General features: G+C 61.0%; 3 protein-coding genes across 4 annotated transcripts; 2 read left to right on the top strand and 1 right to left on the bottom strand.

Moving 5' to 3' along the window:
• Positions 1-217: 217 nt before the first annotated feature.
• Positions 218-15,100, bottom strand: MMS19 (MMS19 homolog, cytosolic iron-sulfur assembly component). Its single transcript, XM_065672044.1, has 31 exons — positions 14,943-15,100; positions 11,228-11,276; positions 10,366-10,466; positions 8,759-8,844; positions 8,285-8,359; positions 7,643-7,712; positions 7,327-7,455; positions 7,060-7,121; positions 6,706-6,792; positions 6,326-6,400; positions 5,976-6,053; positions 5,559-5,697; positions 5,014-5,168; positions 4,736-4,814; positions 4,355-4,480; positions 3,988-4,069; positions 3,578-3,675; positions 3,113-3,253; positions 2,780-2,935; positions 2,540-2,639; positions 2,272-2,374; positions 2,086-2,160; positions 1,826-1,952; positions 1,649-1,749; positions 1,498-1,554; positions 1,204-1,390; positions 1,023-1,105; positions 774-938; positions 634-693; positions 409-509; positions 218-330 (listed from the first exon to the last, which is right to left on the bottom strand). Exons 1-31 carry the CDS (start codon positions 15,091-15,093, stop codon positions 303-305), a joined length of 3,126 nt encoding a protein of 1,041 aa, XP_065528116.1. The 5' UTR covers positions 15,094-15,100; the 3' UTR covers positions 218-302.
• A 26-nt stretch (positions 15,101-15,126) lies between these two features.
• On the top strand, positions 15,127-20,092 carry UBTD1 (ubiquitin domain containing 1). Its single transcript, XM_065672057.1, has 3 exons — positions 15,127-15,420; positions 19,171-19,398; positions 19,616-20,092. Exons 1-3 carry the CDS (start codon positions 15,354-15,356, stop codon positions 19,999-20,001), a joined length of 681 nt encoding a protein of 226 aa, XP_065528129.1. The 5' UTR covers positions 15,127-15,353; the 3' UTR covers positions 20,002-20,092.
• Positions 20,093-20,234: 142 nt separating this feature from the next.
• Positions 20,235-24,196, top strand: ANKRD2 (ankyrin repeat domain 2). 2 transcript variants are annotated; one of them, XM_065672047.1, is made up of 9 exons: positions 20,235-21,278; positions 21,735-21,814; positions 22,190-22,303; positions 22,390-22,551; positions 22,716-22,823; positions 22,956-23,054; positions 23,467-23,565; positions 23,830-23,928; positions 24,015-24,196. In XM_065672047.1, exons 1-9 carry the CDS (start codon positions 21,185-21,187, stop codon positions 24,117-24,119), a joined length of 960 nt encoding a protein of 319 aa, XP_065528119.1. In that variant the 5' UTR covers positions 20,235-21,184; the 3' UTR covers positions 24,120-24,196. The 2 variants fall into 2 exon arrangements, with proteins under 2 accessions (XP_065528119.1, XP_065528118.1); XM_065672046.1 differs by adding an exon at positions 23,260-23,358 and having other exon boundaries at positions 20,235-21,814.
• The last annotated feature ends 359 nt before the right edge of the window (positions 24,197-24,555 follow it).

Here is a 24,555-nt window from a genome sequence, read left to right as displayed (position 1 = left end):
TATTCCTGCGGTGTGTGGGCTGCCCCACACCACACACGTGTGCACAGGCCTGCCCTCTCCATTCACACGTGGCCAGTCCGTCACTGTCCATGCTGCAGCAGAAGGCAGATAAGTCACAAGTGGCACAGCTCCCTGCCCGCTGGGCGTGCTGAGAAGGTGTCGCAGTGAGGATGCTGCCTGCACCCTTCAGGCTCCAGCCCTGGCACATGGGGCGGTAACTGGGCTCCAAGGGTCCATGGTATGGTGGGGTATCAGGGGGCTGGTCAGGTCGTCAATCAGCACAGGGAGGGGATACAGGGCATTCACCTGCCTGGGCTGCCCAGCAGGAACCTGCAGGGACAGACATGGTGCCATCAGCTATGTCCCAACCATGCCAGTGCCCCAGCAGCTCCAGCCACATGCACTCACCATTCCCCCCGTGCTGCCACCGCCTCCTTCCGCACCAGCCTCTTCTTGTCATCCAAAGGTTTGGCCAGTGCCCGGATAACTCGAGCCTTGTATGGGAGCAGCTGTAGGACAGAAAGGGCTCTTAAGGAGAGAGCTGGGTGCTGGCTGCCTCCTGGGCAGAGGTTTGGGACCCCCTTGCCCCTCTACATGCAGGAGCAGGCACCAAGCTGCTGCAGGAGCACTTACCACTATTGTGGGCAGGCTGGTAAGCGCATGGGCACAGCGCAGGGCGGCGATGCGGACAGCCTAGAACAAACAGGGGTGAGGGCAGTGAAAGGAGCAGAGGAGAGGGGCATCGGGGGGAAGGAGGAGGATCACATACATACCATGGTGGGGCTGGAGGTGAGGCTGAGGAATTTAGTGACCAGTGTGTCGATGTGCAGGCTCATGATCTGGGGAGCTTCAAGCAGCAGCGGCTGGAGGCAGCTCAGTGTAGAAAGCTGCACCACACGGTCTGAGCAGGATAAGGCCTCGAGGAGGAGGGAAAGCAGCTGCAGGGGAGGAGAACACAGAAGACATGAGTGACTCCCAGCCATGCACTGTGTGCTGCCACAGTACCTGCTGCTGCCTCTCACCGTGGGCAGCTCTGTCACCAGCACAGGTTTGGGGAGATGGTTGAGCACATGGGACAGGCCCTTCAGGTAATTGGCCTTCACGTCTGTGGAGAGCAGAGACGGTTACAGGCAGCCAGGGGAAGAAGGGGACGCCAGCTCCGGTCCCCTGGGCTCACAGGCCGGGCTGGGGGTGGCCGCTCACCGGGGCCAGCCCCGTGGAAGCCCTGCACCAGCTTGGGGACGTTGTCAGTGAAGAAGCGCTGTCGGAACATGATGCGCACGTCTGCATGGCAGCCCTTGTGCAGCACGTCTGGGGACTCCGCCATCAGCAGGGAGAAGCCATCGGCTGCAGCAGGGCCCAGCTCCGTGTCACTCAGCAGGCCTAGCAGCTGCAAGGGAGAGAGCCCTGAGAGGGGGTCCTGCTGCTGGGGGTCCCAGCCAGCCCCATGGGAAGCAGGCAGGCTCCTGGGCAGCACCCAGCCCCACCGCTGCCTACCTTATCTGTCAGGTGGGAGCTCAGGGGGTGGTAGCGGAGCACCAGGGCTTTGGTCACCTATGCAGGCAGAGACAATTCAGCACCAGGCCAGTCCCTCATCCCCCCCCCCACCACCGCCTCTCTGCCCCTCCTCACCCAGGGCAGGCCTTACCCACAGCAGCAGGGTGAGCGCCTGCGTCCGGTGTGGCCCCTCCACCAGGCCAGGTTCTATCCTGTTCACTGCAAGCTGCAGGATCTCATCCAGCTGCTGCCCTGGGGACACGGAAGGGACAGGCTGAGCTACTGTACTACCAGTGGTGGGCTCATGGCATCCTCCCCAGCCCCTTACCCGCCGGGTGCTTGTTCACCAGCCCTGCAAAGCACTTGGCAGCTGTGGTGGCAGTGAACGGGCAGTTGCAGGAGCAGCTCAGAGCCAGCAGTTCCCGGAGCAGCCATTCCTGCTGAGGAATTGCCACCTGGAAATGAAACAGAGTGTGTTACAGGCTGGGGCTGCAGCTCTCCCTTCTTTTGCCTGTGGAGCTTGCTGTGGTCCCAAGGCAGGACGGCGCTCGGCCAAGGTCCCTCTTCACCCTGCTCCTACCAACTTACATTGCGGGGCAAGGAGCAGACAAAGGCCATGAGGAGGGCAACCAGGCGTCTCTGTGCCTCCAAGCACTCTCCATCCTGCAAGGGAAGAGCAGTGCCCATGTCATATGGGTCCCTAATGCCAACCTGTGCTGGTATCCTCATTCCCTGTCCCTGTTCCAGCACTCCAGTACCAAGCACCCAACATACCTGGAACGGCTGGAAGGAGCAGGGAAAACTGTTCTGGGGCAGGAAAGAGACCTCTCCATTCAAGAAGAGGGGCACCACGTGAGACACGCTCTGGGCAGCCAGCCTAGGAGAAAGGAGACATTGCAGTGCGCTGCTCTGGGTGGGTCACCAGAGTTCCCATGTACCTCCTAGGAGGCACAGGGTCTCCCTGCACAGACACAAGTAGAGGGGACACAGCCTGCCCCCTCCCCACGATGGAGTGCCCAGATTCCCACTCAGCATCACTCACTCAGGGCTCAGGTGAGTGGTGGCAGCGCTGATGACTGGGACCATGGCAGCCAGCACCTCTTCCTGCAGCAGTACCTTGCTCAGCGGAGGGTGGGCGCTCTCTGCAGACAGCGGTCGGAAAGCAGGGTCAGGCACAGCGCCCTGAGCGCACCGGCACTGGGGCACTGCGGGGCCGCAGTGCTCGCGGCTGCCGGAGGGCGGCAGCAGCAGCCGCCTGCTCCCGCTGCCGGCCCGCTCCTACCTTGCATGGCCGCCTGCACGGCCGTGGCCAGCAGGCAGGGCACCACCGTCTGGTGGTAGAACCAGCAGCCCTCGGCGTCCTGCTGGCACTGCAGCGCCACGCGGTGCAGGCTCTGGCACACGCAGATGATGTCTTGCGCGCTCCCGGCCTCGCTCCCTGTGGGACACAGTCGCTGTCCCATCAAACAGCCCTGCTCTGCGCCGGGACGCCGTGGCAATGCAGCCCTCCCTCCTCCACTGGGATTCACAGCCCAGCACCGCTGCCACCCCCTCTCTCCCAGCCATCACCAGTAACAGAGGCAGCTCTGGAGCTGCCCGCTGCAGGCCGCGTTACCTTTCTGCACCTTCCGGAGGTGCTGCAGCAGGACAGGGACAGTCTCCCTCACGATGCTGGTGTGTGTGGACACCGCAGCCAGGGCCTGCAGGCAGCGCTGCCGCAGGGAGCAACGGTCACGGGAGCTCTCCTCCTCTCGCTCTGAAGAGGAAACGCAGTCGGGGGGTGATGCCAGACCCCCTCACCCAAGGCCCAGACCCTGCCCGGTGTGTATGGGGTGAAGCAGCACACAGAGCTAGCCAAGGCACTCTGCCTGCTCTGGGGCTGGGCAGCTCCCGCCCACAAGGGTGATCCCACCTGCACAGGCTGGTTGTCAGCACCAGGCACCACAGTCCCTGCACTAGGAATCCCCCAAGGAGAGCCAACAACCTATGCCATATGGCACAGCCCCACTGCCTGGCAGGAGCTGAACCGGGATGGGACAGGTTGCACCCCAAAAGACATTACTCCCTTCCCAAGCCCTACCTGACTGCAGCTCCTCTTCAAGCCTGGGCACCATGCGTCCAGAGAAAACCTTTGGGTAGATGGGGGCCAGAGATCCCGCTGCCTCCATTGCTGCTTCACTGCCAGGGGGGAGTTAAGAGGGGTGATGTGAGTACTGCTTGTACACCAGCTACACAGATCTGGGCCAGAAGGTGCCTCCAGAAATCCATTTCTCAGCAATCTGCCTTTCCCCCCCCTACTGGCAGGTAGAACAGAGCTCCTTGCTTTGACAGGCTCAGACTTTTTGACTTCCAGCCCAAAATTGCCTGATTTATCCCTTTGCTCTTACACTCAACAAGGTTTTTTAGTTCGGACAGTTCCTGTGCCTTCCCCAGGCTTTGCTCCTCTCCCGAGAGCATGGGTGACTGCCGTGGTGCCAGCCCACCCCTCACCTGCTCTGGGAATCCTCCTCACACAGGGCGAGACGAATGAGGTGATCCACAACCAGCTCCAGGTCAGAGGGAGACAAGAAGCCTGGAACAAGAGGAATCCTGCCTTCAGCCAAAGGAAAAGATGCTGGTGGTTCTGACAGCATCTTTGCCCCTTGGCCAGGTTAGCAGCAACATGCCAAGTTCCACAAGTACAAGGTGCCCAGCACAAACAGGCAAGAGAGAGACCCCGGAGCACATGGCCTGGGTAGAAAATGCTGCTACTGCTCTTGTTCAGCAGGTAAGGACGTCCCAGCAGCCACGCAGCACCGTGTGTCCCAGCACCAGGTGACACCTCCCTCTGCCTCCCCAAGGGAAACAAGGCACCAACCTTGCAGGGAGCCCAGGACAGTCAGTGCCCTGATCCCGACCAGCTGCAGCTGCACACTGGGGTCCGTCAGTGCTGAGAACACCACAGAGCAAACGGGGGCCTGGAGTGACAGCAGAGTGCTCTCCACTAGGGAGAGGAGGAGAGATATGGAGTCACTGCCCGCACCTGGCTGCCACTGCACAGCCACCACAGCACCCGACAGACCCTTTCTGAAGACCTGCCAGCTGACACCCAACCATGCAGGGTCCCTGGGACATGGCAGGGGTTGCACATGCAGCCAGGTCAGTGACCTTTCCTTCTCTGCCAGCATCTGGGAAGGTGAGCTCAGAGCCAGCAGCCCCCAAGGACACAGATGCCCCCAGAGGGACCAGCCAGCCTCACCTTCTTCCACATGTCCCCATTTCTGCTGCAGCTCCAGGAAGCCCAGCAGCATTTCCAGGATTGTCCTCCTCTGGCTGCTCTGCAGGGAGACAAAGGTGTAACCCCGATCACAGTCACTGCTGGGACAGAGCCATGCCTCAGTCCAGTGCTTGCAAGGCCAGCAGGCTCCCAGGGGATCCCCACCTGCAGCTGTGGAAGGGTGCCCATTTGACACCTTGCTCCCACCAAGCCCTGCACTGGGCCCTGCTCTGTGAGCACAGAGCTGGGGTGCCCCTCACCTGTGGGTGCTTGGTGTACTGCTCCAGCAGCAGGGGCAGGACGCTGCGGGTGACGTGGTGGCAGGCGCGCAGGGAGGCGCCTGCTGCTGCTTGCAGGACCTTGGCACTTGGCCACACGAGCTTCATGTCAGGCTCGCAGAGATGGTGCCTGCAATCTGAGATAGGCTGGGTGTGAGCAGCACCAGCACAGCTCCTCTGCTTCATGCGCAGGGATGCAGCTGATAGCTGGGACGTGTTGCCAGGGCGCAGCTCTCAGCTGCAGCACAGCCTCCCCAACAGAGCTGCTTCCCCCAGCAGTGAACAACACAGCCTTGGATGCCCCAGTCCCAGCAGAGAGGGAAGCAACTCAATCCAACAGGCATTTCCTACTGTGCCCCCTTCTCCTCCCTTCCTGCAGCAAATCACCTTGGAGAAGCTAACAATAGCTGTGAGTGCTATAAAGAGAAGAAAGAGGCTTCAAATAGAAAAAGAGGGCAGATCTCTAGCTAGGAGGATGCTTGCAGGCCTGGCTGTTAGGCGCAGGGTAGGTGTCTCTGCTAGCTTACCTTGCAGGATGCTGCTGAGGAAGGAATCCAGCAGATCCTCAGTATCAGAGCTGAGGACAGAGTGGGACAGGCAGGCAGAGAGGGCGTGCAGGGCAGCCAGGCTCTCAGCCTCCACCTTCTCACTCGCTGTCTGGAACACCTGCAGAGAAGCCACAGGATGAGCTCCACACTGACCCCAACCGCAGGCTTCTTGCTCCCAGCTCAGGCTGAAGGGCCCAGGCTCCTGCAGTGTGACATATCCGAGCCCCAGGGACACGCTGAGGGGGGCTGGCCTGTCCCCCCACTTTTCAGGTGGGGCTGTCCAAGGCCACAGGTTGGGGCTGCTGGGAAACATGGGGCCTGCCTGGTCTGGCTGTGAACTGCTCAGCAGGAGCCCAGTTCTGGTGGAGCACTTGTTAGGGGCCCTGCAGTACTCACCTCCCTGCGCAGGGATGACCAAAGGCTGGGGAGGAATTCCTTCAGCTCCTTCTGCCCATAGATGGCACAGCAGGCAGTCTGCAAGAGAGAGTCAGGAGAAGGCATAAAAGAGAAGCCAGTACAGGGAGGGCACAGAGCAGGGACACTGCCCAGCCTGGCAAGCTCATGCTGAACTGCACAAACTACTTAAGTGACAGAAAAAGAGGGAAAGATGATGCAGGCCAAACTGGAAATTGTAGCTCTGCAAGGGAGAGTCTCTGACTGGCAGGGCCAAGGGCTCAGAGGTGGCTGGCAGCTGCTGCAGCTGCCACAGGCCAGCTGTGGGCTGAAGGTAAAGGATTTCTCCTTACCAAAGTCTGCAGGGCATCGAGCTTGGCACTTTGAAGGTCTGAGTCCATCTTCTCAATGAGCAGAGGGAGAAGGAACTGCAGAGAGAGGCACTTTGACTCAGCCCACCCTTTGCACCACATTGTCCAAGGCCCTGCACAGCTGCAAGCTCAGCCTCTGCCAGGAAAGCAGAGGTGGAGGGATACCCTCAAGAGGCAGCCCCTTCCCAGGGTGTCAGTATCTGCACCCTCCCTATGCTCAGCCCAGCAGGAGACAAGGCTGCACTACTGCATGCTCCTGGTCCCAACTGTTCCCATCCCACAGAGCCACAGCAGGAGCTGCAGCACTAGGAAATGCAGCAGGAAGCAATGGGGTGGCCAAGAACCCCCTGGGAGCTTTCTACCTCAGCAAATTGGGGTGTGGAGGCCAGTACAGCCCGAAGGCTCAGGATCAGGTCTTCCCTCTGGATGCCATGTGGATCATTAGGAGGCTGGAAAGGAAGCAGAGAGAAGGTCAGGAAACCTCCCAACCCAGCCATCAGCTGAGGCTGCATCACCCCATCTCCAGCAAAGCAGGGGCAGTGTCAGTCACTGCAGCCAGCTTGGCACCAGCCTGTCAGCCTGGACACCGCAGCTAGCAGCCAATACCGCCCAGCCAAGACTCTTGCCCATCCTCTCCACCCATTCCCTTGCAGGGACACAGGCCCCTGAGAAAACACCAGAAGGAACAGGCTGTGGCACAGGGCAGACCCACTCACTGGAGTAAAATCAATGGGGAAGTAACAGGATGTAACTTCAAACAGCTCCTCTACAAAGGGACCTGCAGGGAGAAGAGACTGAGTAAGCAGAGATGCTGGGCTAAAGAGGCACAGCAGCTATGCCCAGCACCCACCATAGGCAGGCTCTGCAGCTCCTGAAGTATGTCAGGGACCACTACAGGCATGGTCAGAACCAAGAGCCACCCAACAGCTCACTGAAAAGTGACATGTGTCCCAGTCAGCTCTGCACAGCTGACACAGGCTCACCCAGGGCATAGTTCTTGGCAATGAGATCACGCACAATCTGGAAAGCCACCAGCAGATTGCGGGGATCCTTCTCCCCATCCATCACCTGGATGAAGCCGAAAGTGAAGTCAGCACCAAGGCCCTTCAGCTCTGCAGAAAGAAGGAGCATAAGCAGGTGCAGGATACCAGACCCCACCAACATGGCATGAAATCAGCCCAGTTTCCCCTGCCCTTCCAGTTCACCCCAGCCAGAGCCACAGAGCCCTCAAAGAAGGCAAAAGCAAACCCTTCTCCCAGCCTGGACAGCCCCACAGTGGTACTGTCACCTGCCCCTCACCTTCCTCCCTGGTGCCCATGAAGTTGGTAATGATGCTGTAGACTGTGTGGCGGTCCAGCTGCAGCAGGGACTGCAGGGAAGAGCAGAGCAATCAGAACACTGCTGCACAAAGCAGCACCCCCACCCACCACCCCAGGGCAGCACATGCCCTTGAGAAGAAGGTAGGACCTCCAGTAGCCCAGCTGCTGCTTCCTGGCATGCAAATCCCATTTATCCCATGCAAAGTGTGCACATGCCTATGCAATGGCATGTGAGCATGACTGTGTCCATCACTGCATGAATACACCACCACAATAACATCAGAGCCACATCTGCTGCCCAAGGCCCTGCCAGTGTAAACAAATCGGAGCAGAATCTGGGGCCTGAAGGCACTTAAACACAGCCTGTAGGAATAGAGCAAAGGAAATAATTCCCCCAAGGGTGAGAGAAGAGAGGACAAGGGCCAAACAGGATGCTTGGCTGCTGTCTGCCTCTCGCTCTGCAGTGAGCCATGCTGTCTCTAAGCTCTGCAGAAGCACTGCACTGCGCTGAATGATGCGCTACACTGCACTGCTACCGACTGTGCACAGTCCTCAGGGTCGGCAGGCCATACCCAGACACCCAGGGAGCAGGGATAGAAGAATGGGAAATGACATTGCTCACCTGCACATGAACCTCCTGGAAGATGGCTTTGAGCACAGACACCGCTAGCCCTGGAGACAGCACATCACACATGCTCTGGGGACAGGAAAGAAGAGCAGGAGTAGAAAGCCATGATGGTAACCACGTAACAGAGCTCCTGCCTCTGTACTGCAACTACCTGCAGGATCTTCTCTTACAGGGAGAGCTCACTACCCCCACAGACAGCTCAGGACAAGGTGCTTATTGTTTCTGCTGCTCCCCAGGGTAGCTAGGGAATCCTTGTCCCAGTATCAGCATGGGGCAGGAAATCAAGAGTCTTTCCTCTGCTGCCCCTCTGCAAGGAGCACAGCAGGAGCATGGAAGAGACAGGGCAATGCCACCAGACAGGCACTAACAGCCCAGCCAGGCCCTGCTCAACCTGTATCCATGTGTTGCACCTCTCTGGCACCATCCTGGAACACATCCCAGCACTGTGGGCTGAGGGAGGGAGCTCACCAGTGCTCGGAGTCCCTGGAGCACTGAGGGAATCACAAGGTGATGATCTTGCAGCCGGTTCTCATAGAACAGGACCAGATGCAGCACTGTCAGAAAGAGACACCAGCATGTGTAAGTCCCAGGAAATGCAGCTGCTGGGCTCCAGCCCCAGCTCTGCCAAAAGCAGCTGCCAGAATAAGAGCGAGCACATCCTGCACTGGTGAATGGGGAGAAGGGCCACCGTGGGTGCAACCACCTGGGTCCAACACCTTCACCCTCCCCTCAAGAGCAACCCACATCTGACTGCAACAGGGCAGCACCCACCTCTGGCCACTGCAGAGGTACTAGAGCGTTTGCCTTGGCCTGTCCCAACATGTGGGTGCAGAGACCAGCAGCAACAGGGCAGACATGGGCTTAGCGGAAGCTGGAGGATGTCATGGGGTGTGGCGCAGGGCAGGAGCAGCAGCTCTGGCTCCACAGCACGTTCCCGGCCCCTGAGTCACGGCCATGGGCGCCTGCACGCCCCGGCCCTCGGGAGCGGCAGCAGGAAGCAGACTGGAAGAGCCAGCTGGCAGCATCCTGTGCCCACAGCTGTGCAGAAACTCACCCCCCAGGAGGCGACCTGACGCAGTGCTTGGGAAATGAGCTGCGTGAGCAAGGACACGAAGGGAGATGGGGCCAGCTGGTGGTGTCATAGCAGCTACCCTTGCCCTCCCAGAAGCTGATTCTGCTCACCTTCCTTCAGAGCTCCTGGTGACTTGGCTCTAAACCCAGTCTGCTACCAGCACTCAGCTGCCCTGACTCTGCCAGGTATCCCCACTGAACCTCCCCACCCCCAGAGCACCCCAGTCCCCACAAAGCCATCACATCTGACTCCAGCTACACCAGCAGAGTCTGTCCTTTGCACAGTGCTCTTGCCTGGTACCAGTCTGAGACTTACAAAGCACCAAATGCCACGGGCTAAGCATGTTTTACTTCCATCCTTCTCTTTCTCCACCTCTTATTAGCTGAGCCCCCCTGCCTTGGCAGCCTGCTGGCACAGGTTCAGCTACCCATCAGCAAGGCTCCCACCGGCTTCCCCTACTGCCAGCCAGTCGCCACGAGGCACTTAACACAGCCAAACCTTCTTCTTGCTTCCATTAACAGGGCACCTTCCACTATGCACACCAATCCTCTACTCCACTCTCACCTTTACACTGATCTCTTCTTCTTCTCAGGCCCCAGGGTTCCTTCAGATTTAACTTAGGCAGGCCTCAGGGCTGCAACATGACTGGCTTTGTGAACAATGGTTTTCCTTTATTCAATCACCAGCACCGAAGGATTTTGACATGCAGATGCATCTCCAAGGTGTCCCACATGGTGTTGAGCATGCCTGGGTGTGCAATACCCACACAGCCATACCTAGGGCTTTGGTGTCTGCAGGGACAGACCTGAACTGTGTGATGAGAGTGGCAAAAGGGCTGGAGTGTGAGGCCCTGTGCCCTTCTTGGACTTTGACTTGAGAAACATGCACAAAGTTGTCACTGTGTTAAATCAATCCCCTTGCCAACTGCAGGACAGCCACTTGAGCAGCACAGGCTTTGCCTCAACCTGCCAGCAGAGACCCCAGGGCCCACAGCAGCCCTCACCTTCCTTCTCCTGGAGCAGGGAGTAACACTGGAGCAGGACTTGTGACAGCAGCTGCATGCCTCGGCCTCGCATCCGAGGATCTGTGTTCTCCAGGCAAAACCTAGCCCATGGGGAGAAAGCACAAGAGGCCTGTTGTGAGCAAGGACATTTGAGCAGGAAGTACATCCTGAGCAGACACATTACAAAAACAAAGAGGTGCTGCTCTCTGGGCAAGGGGTGGTGGCCCAGTCCTGCCTGACCTGCCAGCAGGGTGGGAGCAGACTCCTCTGCCCCTGACTGTGCTGCACACATGCACCCGGAGCCACGCAGCAATAAATCCAAGCTTTCAAGTCAGACCAAAGAAATTGCTCTTGCACCATGCTCTGCACCTGAAATTCAGGCTCCTGAGATCATAAGGGCAAAAAAAGGGCAAAGCCTCTTACAACAAGGCAAACCCAGCCCCCAGCTTGAGAGAAACAAGCCTCCCCAAGTCCCAGGCCACCACAGAGCACAGATGGAAGCAAAAAGCTGAGTGCCAGCCAACTCGTGACACGGTGATGTGCAGCTGTGAGCTCAGGGACAGTCCTGGCTGAGAAGTGCCCCACAGCTCACTGCTGCCACAACACCTTGGTTCTGGGAGAGCTGCTCCAGCCTTGCTCTTTCCCAGATAGCTCCCAAGCCCTGGGAGGCAAAGCACTGCTCAGGCCCCATGCTGTGAGCAGACAACATCCTTGCAGGTCTGCATGCTGCAGTGTGTCTGCCAGCACTGAAACTAGCTCATCCTGGACTAGTATGCTCTTCCTTCTCACTGACCTTCCTTGCAAGGAATCTTCCCTTGCAAGGTCCTTATGTGATGCACAACGTGTAAAAGGCTTTTCTTACCCCAGGGCTTCTACAAGCTGCAGCACGGTCCAGCTTCCATCTTTCAACCCTGAAGAAAAGAGGTAGAGAAAGTGAACCAAAGAGACTCCCAGACCCTCATTCAGGCTCAGCGGTGGAGACCATTCCAGGAAGATTCCTGGCAGCACCACAGTGGGAAAGGCTGTCCAGCATCTCACTGAGCACCTGGCTGGTGCAGCTGCCTCCAGCCCTGCCTGCAAACACACGAGGGACCAAGAGCTGCCTCAGCTAGATCAGAGCAGAAAGCCTCTACCCACTCCACACAGCCTGGCTACATCCATCACCAACACGTGCCAACACCCTAACATGAGCAAGCCGGTAGGAGACAGAAAGCTGCTCCCCAGGTGCTTCCTGAGGGAGAACTACCCGAGCAAACAGTCAGGATCACCCAGCTTCCCAGGTTGGCTCCACCACCTCCCCGCTATGCTGAGCAACACCCGCACAAACTCCCTCCAATATGGAAGAACGGGAGAAAGGCGGCTCTGTGGTCAGAGAAAGACGAGGAGTCTATTGCCAGCTCTGACTCAGACACCTCACCAGGTTGCCTCACTCACGTCCTGCCTCAAGATTCTTGCAGCTCAACTGGGGGAAGAGTCACTCCTCAGGAGGTTTGGTAAGGACCTGCTGCATCCTGCAGAAGCCTTGGCAGAAGGGTCTCCATTCCTGCCACCCACCTTCCCAGCATGACAGCTTCCCAGTATGACAGCTCTGTGTGTGGTCAGACATGGGGGTGGGAAGGCACAGGACTGCCTTTAGGTTCAGACCCCTAACCTGCAGCTCAGGTAGCAAGCAACATTACTGGAAACAAGCAGCACCCCTCACTCTCTGCCTGAACAAAACAGCTGTCCTCCACAAAAACGAGCACTTTCCAGTCACTAAGATGCACTGTCTTTGCCCAGGAGCACTTCTGGACACTCTGAATGGCCCTGTTCATCCCTCTGCCCTGCTGAAGTCTTGCCTACTTGACTGACAAGAGCACCCACTCCCTCAGAAGCCTAAAGGTTTCATTTGGGGCTTTCCCAGGCCTTGTCTCAGCTGGTGTCTCCTGCTGTTGCAAGCATTTACTGGCTCTTCCTAAGCAGCTAATTCCAGCACTAAGTCATGCTGCTCATCAGAGAGCGGTCTCTAGGGATGGGAGAAGAGATGAGAGTGTTTTCTGACAGCAGGCAGCCATAACTCCAGAGACAGAGCTTCCAGTCCTGCTTGGCACAGCAGGGAGGGGGAGCCTGGACTGAGGGACAGAACAGATAAGGGGAGCAGTGAGGAAGCAGAGGAGCCCAGCAGGCTGCAGAGTCACACGGCACTGCTTTGAGTGACAGCTGTAACCTGCTGGAAAAATCTCTTGCAGAGCAGTGCAACAGCAAGCGGGTGCCATGCACTGGCACAAGGCAGAGAGGGCTGCCAGGGGAGCTCATACAGCCCCTTCACACTCAGCCTCCCGACATCTGCAAGCTCATGAGAAGCCCTTGTGCCTCTGAACCACTGTGGAGCAGGTCCAAGACAAGCAGTGTCCCTGCAGCCAAGCACTCTGCCTCTCTGGGTTTCAGAGACCAAAAGCAGCATCTACACAGAGCTGCTGGTTTCCTAATCAACAGGAAAGAGCTGAAGTGCAGTGATCAGACCGCAATCAGCTACTGATGCTCCCTGTGGTTGGAGGCCCCTTCACCTCACATGGGGTGACCACACCAGCCCTGACAGCAGGACTTGTGAGCACTGCCTCCTGCTCAGAGGCAGAGCCCTGCTGGTCACCGCTGAAGTGCCAGCACAGTGTAATTGGAACTGCTTCATCAGCACAGCAGTGAGCCCGTGAAACTTCTGCCTCCACATCTGGCAGCAGCAGCACGTCCCCAAGGTTAATTACACACCTTGAATCCCAGTGCTCCTTCAGCAGGAGGAGCTGCCTTCCTGTTCTGGTGTTCCTGCAACCCCAGAGGCTAAACAGAAACAAGCCATTTACCCGCTGCTGCATTATTACTCAAATCAACCTACCCCCTTTCCCCACACGTCTGTCCCCGTTTCACACAGTGTTCTTCTAGACATTAATCACTTCTGTAAGCTTTCCATTCCTGTCTCCCCCACACCCTCAAAACACAGGGAGCGTGTGATGGATTTCTGTACCAGCACTATCTTCTCCTCATCTTATGACAAAACCAAGTTCAGCCTCCTCCTGCCACCCACTGACCCGTGCAGCCCAGCTGCCTGTGGCAGCACCGAGCCCTTTTTTCCCCTTGCCAAGTCACACTCAATTTAGCGCTCAGCAACACATGGGAGCAGCTCAGTGTGTTTCTTCCAACAATTGCACAACGGCCACAAGGTTAGAAACAACCTCCCCTTTCGCTCAGGGCTACGTGATGCAATTTAATACTTCGTGATGTGTGATTCTGTGCAGGGTCAGAGCGGCTGAAGGAGACTCGCTGGCTCCTCACTTGTCAAGGTGGGTTTGTCACAAGCACCAGCGGCTGATGAGAGCTGGGCTGGGGGCAACAGGGGCAACTCATCTCTCTGTGTCTCTGAAGACAAAGCTTTCCTGGGCACTTCTATAACACGACCACAGATGATAACAGCGGTTGCAAGGTTATCATTCCACTGTCTATTCCAAATATGTTGGAGGCTTTGTGCAACTCTTTTGCAAGATCCTGAATGTCACCAGGTTTAGTGAATTCCTCCAGATTTCCTTGGCATTTTCCTCACACGGGCCACTGGGTTACCCAGTGTTCTGCCAGCTCATCTCCTCACCAAGCTACCATGGATCAGTTCACAATCCATCAGCCTTGGGAAATGCTTATAAGCTACCCCTTTCAGTAACACAACCTACATAGTCCTTCTCTGCTCTCTCAAGTCCTTTCCAAACACACTGAAGCTACCGCCTACAAACACAAACACAGCACCTTATCCTTGGAAAGCCACATTCCTGAAGCTGCAAATTCCCTAATGTAACAAAGTCACCAAACCACCCCCCCAAAGCAGAAACACAAATTACCCAAGGAAACCAACTGCCTCAAGCCCTGCCAAGAAAGGAGAAGAAACCACAGTGGGGACAGTCAGAGCCTGGGCCCCAGATACAGGGACCAGTGAAACCAGTTGCCCCCCCACAGCATCTCAGCAAGGACAGGAGCTCCCTTCCCAGTGGTGCCATCATTGATACACACCCACCCCCAGACAGCCATAGCCAGCGGCTTCCACTGCACCCCAAACCCCCAGTGCTGGGCCTGCAGCCTTGTGCTTCTCTCAGCTCACACATCCCCCAGCACATCCCCCTCCCTGGCGTCTCAATTCCCTGTTCCAGGGGATTCCAGACCTGACACCACCAGTTGACCCAACACCTTCAATCCCACCCCATGCTCTAGACCAGCCATCTAAAACCTTGACCCACCCCACACACCCCATAACTCTGCCTTCACCTCCTCATCCTTGCCCCTACAGCCCTCACCCTGGCTGCTGCCCCACACTTGCCCCACAGTCCACCTCCTCCCAACGCCCAGCTCATGGCTGCAGGCCCTACCCCTTCTCCATGACCTGGCTCATAACCGCACGCTCCAGCCCCACAACCACCACCGCGCTCCAGCCCCACACCCACAGCCGGGCCCGTTGTGCGCCCTAAGCCCTGCCCCACAGCCATGCGTGTGTCCAGCCCCACACTCGCAGGACCCGCCCCGCCGCACCCCCGCCGTGCCCACGCCCGGCTCCGCCCCGGTACCTGCCGCCACCTCGGCGGCGCGGCCGTCCTGCTGCCCGGCCACGAAGTCCTGCACGGAGGCTGCGAGCGCCGTAACCCCCGCCTGGGCCTCGGCCGCCGCCATGACACCGCGCGCCTCAAGCAGCGGCCGCCGGCGCCACCCTATGCGCATGCGCCAGGCCCTGGGTTGGGGGGATCGGACACGCACAGCCAGGCGGAGAGGCGGTACGGCGAGCCGCAGGGGACAGAAAAGCGCGGCGGGAGCTGGAGCGGGAGCACGCCCGTGGGCGGTGCCGGCGCGGGCGGTCACATGCGCACCTGGCGGAGCGGGGCGGGGCGGCCCCGGCGCTCAGAGCCGGGCCCCGCTGTCGGGGCTGCAGCGCGGAGCCTGCCCGGCCCCATGCCGAGCGCCGCCGCCGTCCAGCCCCAGCCATGGGCGGCTGCGTGGGGCGGCAGCGCCGGGAGCGGCCCTCGGCCGGCAACACCCGCAAGCGAGCAGGTGAGCGGGGCCCGGCTCGCCGGGGCACTCCTGGGGTCCCGAGGGTCCCCTACAAATAGCCGTTGGGGTGGTGGGTGCGGGGGGACTGTGGGTACCGGAGGGGTGCAGTCTGTGGGTGCGCTTTGGGCTGCCCCATGTACAGCCCCGGGAGCCGTTCTGTGCCCCCGAGGGGACCCCCGGCACCGGGGGTTCCGGTCTGGTTCGCGGCCCCGGGAGCGGGCAGGCACCGCGGGTCCCGTCCCGGCTTCCGTCCTGGTTCCCCGGGGTTTTGCAGGGTCAGGGCTGGGGTGCGCAGCGCGTCCTGCCCAACCTTGCTGGTCCCCGGCTCCTCTCCGGGAGGGGGTGTCCCGGGGGTGCGGGTTCCCGGTTTGGGTTAGGTGGTGTTCTCCGGTACGCCGCGTCCGGCAGGCCGCTGGGTCCCAGCCAGCCCGGGGCCAGTGCCGCCCGTACACCGGGCTGTTGCCGGCGGGCACAACGCCGTTCATGCTGCCCTGGCGTTTCGGAAGGTACCGGGGTCCCGTTGGGTGGGCAGGGAGCGGCGATATGGAGGGGGGCTGGCGCAGCCCTGCGGCTCCCCACGGTTACCGGTCAGCCGAATACCCGGGTGCCATGAGGCATCTCTTCGGTACGCTGCCATGGGGGGTCCCGGAGGCCACAGGGGGTGGGCAGGGCTACCTGCCGGCGGAGGGGACGTGGGCTGGCGGGGTGAATCATACCCGCCTTCCCCTTGCCCGCCTCCCCGTCCGGTGCAATCACAGCCGGTAATTACCGTGTTTATGGCAAAGCGGTGGTAGGCGGTGGGAGAGGAGGAGCAGGAAGCGTGTGCCCGGGGACGGGGCGCCCCGGCCCTCGCCCGCAGCTGGGATGCAGGCAGGAGGGGGAGAGGCTTTCCCGTGGGATGGAGCCCGAAGCTCCGGTAACGCGTGCGGGGTGCGGTGGTTGCCGGGTCTGGCTGTGCCCGCTGCCCGTGGCAGCCATCCCCACCGTGCGGGGCACGGTGCTGCCCCGGGTCGGGTTGATGGCTTCCTGAGGAGCTGCAGCCCTCCGTCCCACCATGCCCTGGTCCCCAGGGATGCAGGTGCTGTCTTGGGAGTGTCAGTCAGTCCTGGGGTCCATAGCAGACTGTTCACTCAGGTCAGTGGGGTTTGAGGGCCATTGCCTTATAACTTGGGGCTGCTGTGGCTGCGATATCAGATCCCAACATCTGAATCTGTGTGCTCCCCTCCTGTACCAGGTGACAGCTTGCTACAGAGCCTGTGTCTCCATCACCACTACTCACTCCCTGACAGGCTCTCCTAGAGTGGATCACGGTGCCCTCCTGGTGCCCCTGTGCTCCTGGCAGCTTTCTTGCAGCGTGCCCCTTCCTGGGGGAGCAGGAGCATCCCTGGTGCCAGGGTGTCCAGGCTGGCTCCTGCCCTTGCTTGCATGATGCCCCCAGCCCACAGGAGCCGATCAGTGGGTGGTGGAGGCTGAAGCAAGGCTGCAGCTGCCCTCTCCCACATTACAGGGACAATGCCCGGGACTGGCAAGAACCAGCATGCAAGGACCAGCTGTTGGTGGGGAGCCTCTGCTGCTGCAGGGGCCCTGCTGAAGTAGCCTGTGTGCCTGGCTGGGGCTTGCTGTGGCCCCTGACAGGGGGGTCCTGCTGGTTGTCCCCAGGATGGCCAGCTTGCAGAAGCGGGAGGAGCTGGGGATGCCTGTGGCATGCAGCATCCCAGCCTTGTCTGGCGCAGGAGGGGACCAGTCAGCACTGCTGGAAACGCTGTCATGTGCTATCTGGCTCATACCTCCCCCTGGGCTGAGTTAGCTTCCAGCACCCACTGGCTGAGAGTGCCCAGCTCGCCCCTGGGGCTCCATCCAGGCAGAGAGCGAGTTCCAGGGCACATCATCCTGCCTTGGGGTCCCCATGGAGGGGCTGAGCCGCAGGCAGGGTGCTGCAGGCAGGAGGCAGGCAGACTGCCAGCCAGATCCTGTTGGCTCGAGTCCGGGCGCAGCGAGCAGCCAGACCTGTCCAGTGGTGCTGCTGTGGAGAGTTGCACAAGGGGCCAGGAATAGAGCAACAGGAGGTGATTAGAGGCTGCAGGGCCCAACTGGGTGGCAGCAATAAATAGACGAGGCTTAAGTCCCTGCCTACCTGGGCACGGCTGCCGGGCACGCCTGCCTGCACGGGGCAGCCACAACCTGTCCCTGTGTCCTCCCGTGGCCAAGCCCTGGGCCAGCCTCTTCCCTTTGCTGATGATGGAGCTGAGGACATGGTGCTGGTCATGAGTCCCGCTGTGCATAACAGTCCTGGCTGCAGGGATGCATGCACCAGCCCAGTGGCCACAGCAGCATGGAGATGTGGTCCTGGCTGTGTCCTTGAGGCTGTCCATAGCTGCTCCCCTGCCCTCCCAGGGCAGGTGCTGCTTCCGACCTTGCTCTGTCCTGCAGTGCTGCAAATCCTTCCTGCCCGGCACCGTGACTGCTGAATCGGCAGCGCAGGCTGCAGCCGGATGCCCTCGCTGAGACCTTGTTTGAGGCCTGCCATCCTCCAGGGATGCGGGCAGGATGCTGCCTGTCAGGGATGCTCAGCATCCAGCCCAGGGATAGCTGAGCTCCCATGCCCCGTGTGGATCCCTGGTGTAGATGCTACATGTTGTATGTAGCTCTAGGCTGGTGCTCAGTGGGAAAGTGGGTGTTGTGCTGGCTCCAGTGGTCTTGGATGGGGTGGGACAGGGCTGGTACAAAACAAAGGTCATATAGTGCCTTGTGTCACCACGCACTTGCCCAAGAAAAGCTGCTTGGGGAACCTGGCTGTGCCCCCAGCTGGCAGTGGTGGCTGTCCCTAGCATTGTCTTGCCTGGCAGGTCACTGCGGGCACAGGCATCCTTCCTGCCCAGCTGCGGCTCTGCATTCCCTGTGTTCTGTCCCAGCAGGCTGCCTGGCCACCCCAGGGAGAGGGGTGGCAGGAAGGAGCTGTTGCCATTCATTGTCCCCAGCTCAGCTGGGAGTGACAACAGCTCCTTCCTCCCCCATGCTTCCGGCCCAGCCGTGGGGCTGATGGGATGGGGCTGTTCCCAGGCTGCAGCCTGGTGTAGGGAGAGCAGGGAGCAGTGGGACTGGCATGGGGGTGTCCCAGACCTGGTGGTGTCCCAGGTGGGGCTGCCTGCTGGGGGTCACCGGGAACATGGTTGGGGGCTGTTTCATGGGGTGCCAGCTCAGTCTGGCCCATTGCTGTGGGCTGGCAGCTCTCTGCCCCACAGTGCCCTGGACGCTGTGTGCCTGTCCTCTTGCCCTCAGCTTGTCCCTGCCATCCCGGGATGGTCAGAGAGGATGGTGGAGTCCTGCCCTCCCCATCCTGCCAGGGCTGCAGCTCAGCCCCCGTAATCCCCTTCCCGTTCCGACTCACCAGCTTATTCCCTGGCTAATTCCCCAAGCTATAAATACTGCTCTGCCTCAGAGGGCTCCGAGGCCTTGTGGCCACCCCACAGGGCAGGTGCTGCTCCTCCAGGCATATGGGCAAGAGCCCTTGTCCCTCCTGGGGACAAGTGATGTCACTTGGGGGGGAGCTGCCATGGGGTCAGTGGGACATTGGGCAGGGCTAGGGCTAACTCTAGCTGAGTCCCCCTGGCCGTGCTGGGCAGGGCAGCCCCATGGACACTGCTGTGCATGGTGCAAGGGGTCCCCAGGAACCTGTAGGAATGGGGAGGTGGGGGCTCAGGGCCCAAGTGGGGAGGTTCATCCCTTGGCTGAGTATTCTCCCCTCTCCAGGCCGCAATGAGCCCCTGAAGAAGGAGTGTCCCAAATGGAAAAGCGACTACCCCATGACAGACGGGCAGCTGCGCAGCAAGCGGGACGAGTTCTGGGACACGGCACCTGCCTTCGAGGGCCGCAAGGAGATCTGGGATGCTCTGAAGGCAGCTGCCTACGCCGTGGAGGCCAACGACCACAGCCTGGCTCAGGCCATCCTCGATGGAGCCAGCATCACCCTGCCCCACGGTGAGGGATGACACCAGTGCGGTGGTGGGTGGTTGCTGAGTGCCCCACATCTGGACACGTGGGAGTCCCACGCTGGGGAGGAGAGGGGTTCCCAACAGCCATCCATGCAGCTCAGCCCAGCCAAGGGGAGCTCTGCCCCCCTCCCTGGGGTGGCCCTGTCCCCGCTGGGGTGGTCCATGGGGATGCCCACCCACAGCATGTCCCCTGCCATCCACAGGGTCCCTGACGGAGTGCTACGATGAGCTGGGCAACCGGTACCAGCTGCCTGTCTACTGCCTGTCACCTCCTGTCAACCTGATCCTGGAGCGGAGTGAGGAGGAGGCATCGGAGCCGGCTGAGCCCCTGCCCAATGCCCGGCGGGAGTTCGCCCTCAAGGTGCGGCTGTCCACGGGCAAGGACCTGCGGCTCAGCGCCAGCATGGGCGACACCATCGGCCAGCTGAAGAAGCAGCTGCAGGCACAGGAGGGCATCGACATGGCCTGGCAGCGCTGGTTCTTCTCGGGCAAGCTGCTCACCGACCGCACGCGGCTGCAGGAGACCAAGATCCAGAAGGATTTTGTTGTGCAAGTGATCGTCAACCAGCCCCTGCCGCCCAGGAACTGAGCTACCCCACACTGGTTGCGGGGCGAGAGCAGGGAGCCGGGGCAGCGGCACCACTGGGGATGCCCCATGCCATGTCTCGGCCCTGCCGGAGCTGGGCCAGCCCTTGCTCCCCGCTCAGGCTGCCCCCCACTCGGGTGACCCCCCACCCAGGAAGGTCTCCATGGGGCTGTGCTGCCATGGTGGTCCCTCTTGGCTGGAGGTACGGGCATGCACCATGTTTGCTGCAGGAGGTTTGAGACCAAATGTGTCCGGGGTGGTCAGCACAGCCAGGGTCCTGCTGCTGGGCTGGGCTGTGCTGGCGGGGAGAGGCTGTGACCTGCTGGGCTTCAGCTCACCCTGGCCAGGAGGCCCCCGGGTGCTGGGCTGTGTGGAGATGTCTCCCCTCTGTACATAGTCTGTATTTATCAATAAAGCCTTTTCATCCTTCCTCTGGCCCCTGGGGCAGGTCTGGGGGGCTGTCACCTGCAGCCGTGGGAGGTCCCCGTGCCTCTTTCACATCTGCTTGCGTGTCAGGAGGGGCCCAAGGAGAGCCCAGGCACCCCATCTCCTTGGTGCCACCCTCGCCCCCTCCTGCCAGCCCCAGCTCTTTGCCTGCCTGGGCCCTTTCCCAGTACTGCCAGCCTCATCCTGGCTGGTTGCTGCTGTGGGACCATCCCCTCTCTCACAGGGCTTCCCCTCGAGGTTTCAGCCTGTGTCTGCCCTGGGGATAGTCCATGAAGGGGGTTGGTCCCAAGACCACCTTTGTGGTCACCATCGCCTGTCCTGATGAAAACAGTGCCTTTCTGCATCTGGAGGCTGTGGTACCCATGGCTCAGGGCACCCACGGGTGGCCCTGGGAACTGCCCAGGAGGGTGACAGTGATGTGTCCCTATTTGTCGTTCCTGCAGGTGCTGTGCTGGGGGCTGTGCCCGGCGCATTAACTGTTCCTGCACAGGGCAGCACCGGCCTCGTCTTACAAAGAAGGAGAGCAAAGCCCAGGGGGGCTGAACAATGTCCTCACTGCCGGGAATAGCTGCCGGCTCTGCCTGCCGGCCCCACGTGAGGCTGGTCCTGCTGCCAGGCTGCCCTTGTGTGGCAAGGGAGGCTGGGCAAGCACCAGGAGCCTGGCAGGGCTGCTCGGAACGTTCCACACCTGAGGTCATCCTCCAAAGCAGCACAGCAGAGGGGCTGTGGCTCCTGGCACATGTGCTGTCTGCTGGCTGGGATGTTTGAGGGGGCCCCTTTGCCTCCCTGTGGGGTAGGCAGCAACCCCCTACCCAGATGCCAGGGAGCCTCAGGTGATGCCAGTGGGTGCTGCAGCATCAGGTTGTGGGGTGATGGGAGCCATGGGGAGCATCCTGGCTGCCCAGACACAGGACCCATGGGGCAACCCTGTCCTGTGTCCCTGCTCCACTCTGGACTGCCTGCTGTGGGCCATGTGCACCCCAGCTCCCTGCACCCACCACGGGGTCCCTGGCAGTGGGATGGGGGTGCACTGGGTCTCTTTAAGAGGGTTCAGGGCTGGGGAGGTGAGCCAGGGCCACCAGAAAGCAGGAGGGTGAGCTCATGGCAAAGCTGCCCCAGTCATGTGGAGCAGCCACAGCTGTCGGTGATCTTGGGCCATGGGACAGAGGGGCCGGAGGCATAAAGCGTCGTGGCCAGCGGAGCTGCTGGGAACCAGGGCTGGGGGCTCTCTGCCCCTGGGGGTGAGGAGCAAAGGCTGCATCCCACACAGGGCTGTGCACTGCTGGCAGACATGGAGCTGGACGTGCAACGGGCCAAGGAGCTCATCGAGCAGAAGCTGGCAGAGGAGGAGGAAGAGGAGAAGGAGAAGGTGGGTCCATAGGGCAGGGGGACCTGCCTGGGCTGCGGCAGAGACCCACCTTGTGCTGTGTCCATCCTTAGGGACTCAGAGGTGAGGAGGCTGGCACTGACCCTGCCATCCTGTGGGGTGCAGCAAAGTGGCCAAGGGCTCTTGGGGGCATCAGGTTCCCAACCCAGGAGCTCTTGCCTGTGGGGCAGAGCTGAGAACCAGGCAGGTGCCCAACTTGCCAAGTAGCACAAGCCCGAAGGCTGCTGGGCATCCTCTAGACCTCAGCAGCAAGCAGTAGCTGCGCCCAGAGCCACTTCCACTGGTGGGCTGAGGACAGAGGTGGTGGGGCTGCCCCGTGCCCAACCAGGACCATACAGCCCCTCCATGCCCATGCAGCAACACAAATGCGATGGCGCACGGGAGCCACCAGCCGTGGAGCGGATGAACACACCTGAGCTGGAGGAGGAGAAACGCCATGGCCTCAGGAACCGGGGCCTCGAGGCCATCAAGGTGAGGGGGGCAGGGTTTGGGGGGGGGGGGAGGGATATATGCCTGGACACAGTGAAGGCAAACTGGGCACTGTGGGTCCCCCGCAGGGCCAGGAGCGGGTGCGGAAGAGCTCAGTGGACCTGCGGCGGGAGATCATTGATGTGGGGAGCATCCAGCGCCTCATCGAGCTCCGCAAGCAGCGCCGGCAGCGCCGGGAGGAGCGGGCGGCCACCCCCGAGCCCCCCCCGCCGCCGGAGTCCTTGGAGATCGTAGGTCAGGGGGTCCCATGGGACGGGAGGGCGGCTGCTGGGGTCGGGGCTGGAGCACCCATGGGCCAGCCCCCGCGTCACCGTGCCCGATGGGCACCTCCCCCGTGGTGTCCCCTCTCCTGCGCCCGCACGGTGCCCCAGCCCTGAGCCTGCCCCGTTGCCAGGAGGGTCCCGTGGAGCCGGAGACCTTCCTGCGAGCCGCCGTCCAGGGCAAGATGCACATCATCGAGAAGTTCCTGGCAGACGGTGGCTCCCCCAACACGTGTGACGAGGTAGTGTTCCCTCTGGCCACCGGGCACCCCACACCGTGCCCCCCTGCGGCAGGATGGGATGGGACTTGGGGCATGGCTGGGGTGGGCTGGGGAGGATGGATCCATCAGCAACGCGGTGCCTCGTCCCCGCAGTTCCACCGCACGGCCCTGCACCGCTCCTCGCTGGAGGGACACACGGACATCCTGCAGAAGCTGCTGGACAGCGGGGCCGCTGTTGACTTCAGGGACCGGGTGAGGGGGGATCCTGCCCCTGGCTCTGGGATGGTCTGAGCCTCCGGGCTTGGCACAGCCGGAGAAACGGCAGGGGTGGGATCCTCGGTCCCGAGGTGGTGGTGGGCAGGGGTCTCACAGGGGTCAGCCCTGACACAGGGACCGGCTGGGTGGGGGGCACGGACACAGGGTGGGGGTATCCCTCACCATGGCCCTGTGCACCCAGCTGGACTGCACCGCTGTGCACTGGGCCTGCCGGGGTGGGCACCTGGATGCTGTGAAGCTGCTGCAGGACCGCGGGGCAGACCTGAACGTGAAGGACAAGGTGCGCAGGGCTGTGCCAGGGGCACGGGCATGCTCTGGGGTATGAGGTGTTGGGTTAGCAGGGGTGGGTGCTGATCCTCTCTGGTGTCCATCTCCTTCCCCTCTCAAGCTTCTCAGCACCCCCCTGCACGTGGCCACCCGGACCGGGCACCCTGACATCGTGGAGCACCTCATCCACTGCGGGGTGGACATCAATTCCCCAGACAGGGTGAGTGCTGCAGCCATGCAGCCAGCACTAAGGGGGCAACACGGATCCCTCCTCCCTTGGCTGACCCGGCACCCCGGGGGGGGATGTGTGTGTCCAGATGTGCCCCCCTGGTGCTGGCAGCTGCAGCCAGGGCTGGGGCAGGCACCATCCTCCTCCCTGTCCTCATGGGGAGGCGGGTGTGCTGGGGCTGGGACCAGTGCCGGCGCCAGGCAGGGTGTCGCTGGTGCTGGACCACGATCCCCAGCCAGGCTCCATCTCTCTCAGGAAGGTGACACGGCGCTGCACGATGCCACACGGCTCAGCCGCTACAAGATCATCAAAATGCTGCTCCTGCACGGGGCTGACATGATGGCCAAGAACCAGGTGAGCAGGGAACCAGCACCAGGGCTGTTTGCTGCCCCACCGTGTCACACCACCCCTGCTCCAGCGTCTCTCTGCCCGCTCTGCAGGCTGGCAAGACCCCGACGGACCTGGTGCAGCAGTGGCAGGTGGACACGCGCCAGGCGCTGGAGACGAAGGAGCAGCCGCAGGATGGGATGGAGGTTCCTGCATGACGGCGCCAGGCAAGGACCAGGGACCGGCCTGTGCTCCAAGGAGCAGGCTCCAGCCAAGATTTGTCCGTGTTAATAAAAGCCAGCAAAGAGCAGCGTTTGTCTCCATGGGGCTGGGGAAGCTGGGTTACTGGGGAGCTGCTTATCCAGCAGCATGTAAGTGCCCTGCCTCCTAGTGCAAGGACAACATGGGGCCAGGACACAGTTGGTTCAATGGTGGGACTACCTTGCTGCAGGAAGCCCTGCTTGCTCACAGTGTTTCAAAGTCTCACTTGGGCAAGCTCAGCGAGGAGAGCTACATCCCGGGAAGCACAGGATGGGTCTACACTGTGCTGGAGGCTGGCATTGCACCAGAGCAGCAGTCATATCCCTGCTGGGCAGCCACTCCGTGGGGCTGGATGGCTGCCTGTTCTCCTGCCTTCCCTGCTGGCACCATCCC

Source organism: Lathamus discolor, chromosome 3, assembly GCF_037157495.1.
Source record: "Lathamus discolor isolate bLatDis1 chromosome 3, bLatDis1.hap1, whole genome shotgun sequence".
Lineage (NCBI taxonomy): Eukaryota > Metazoa > Chordata > Aves > Psittaciformes > Psittacidae > Lathamus > Lathamus discolor.
The sequence above is the reverse complement of the archived record's forward strand: the minus strand, read 5'-3'. Positions and strand labels throughout refer to the sequence as shown.

What these genes read in the sequence shown, in the direction of transcription:
- MMS19 (XM_065672044.1), bottom strand. Translation starts at nt 15,093, where the DNA reads ATGCGCATAGGGTGGCGCCGGCGGCCGCTGCTTGAGGCGCGCGGTGTC. An exon ending in ATGGGGACATGTGGAAGAAG is followed by an intron (nt 4,481 to 4,735) that starts GTGAGGCTGGCT and finishes TCCTCTCCCTAG; the next exon opens with TGGAGAGCACTCTGCTGTCA. An exon ending in ACCACTCACCTGAGCCCTGA is followed by an intron (nt 2,375 to 2,539) that starts GTGAGTGATGCT and finishes CCTTTCTCCTAG; the next exon opens with GCTGGCTGCCCAGAGCGTGT.
- UBTD1 (XM_065672057.1), top strand. Translation starts at nt 15,354, where the DNA reads ATGGGCGGCTGCGTGGGGCGGCAGCGCCGGGAGCGGCCCTCGGCCGGC. An exon ending in CAACACCCGCAAGCGAGCAG is followed by an intron (nt 15,421 to 19,170) that starts GTGAGCGGGGCC and finishes TCCCCTCTCCAG; the next exon opens with GCCGCAATGAGCCCCTGAAG. An exon ending in CAGCATCACCCTGCCCCACG is followed by an intron (nt 19,399 to 19,615) that starts GTGAGGGATGAC and finishes TGCCATCCACAG; the next exon opens with GGTCCCTGACGGAGTGCTAC.
- ANKRD2 (XM_065672046.1), top strand. Translation starts at nt 21,737, where the DNA reads ATGGAGCTGGACGTGCAACGGGCCAAGGAGCTCATCGAGCAGAAGCTG. An exon ending in AGGAAGAGGAGAAGGAGAAG is followed by an intron (nt 21,815 to 22,189) that starts GTGGGTCCATAG and finishes ATGCCCATGCAG; the next exon opens with CAACACAAATGCGATGGCGC. An exon ending in ACCTGAACGTGAAGGACAAG is followed by an intron (nt 23,359 to 23,466) that starts GTGCGCAGGGCT and finishes TCCCCTCTCAAG; the next exon opens with CTTCTCAGCACCCCCCTGCA.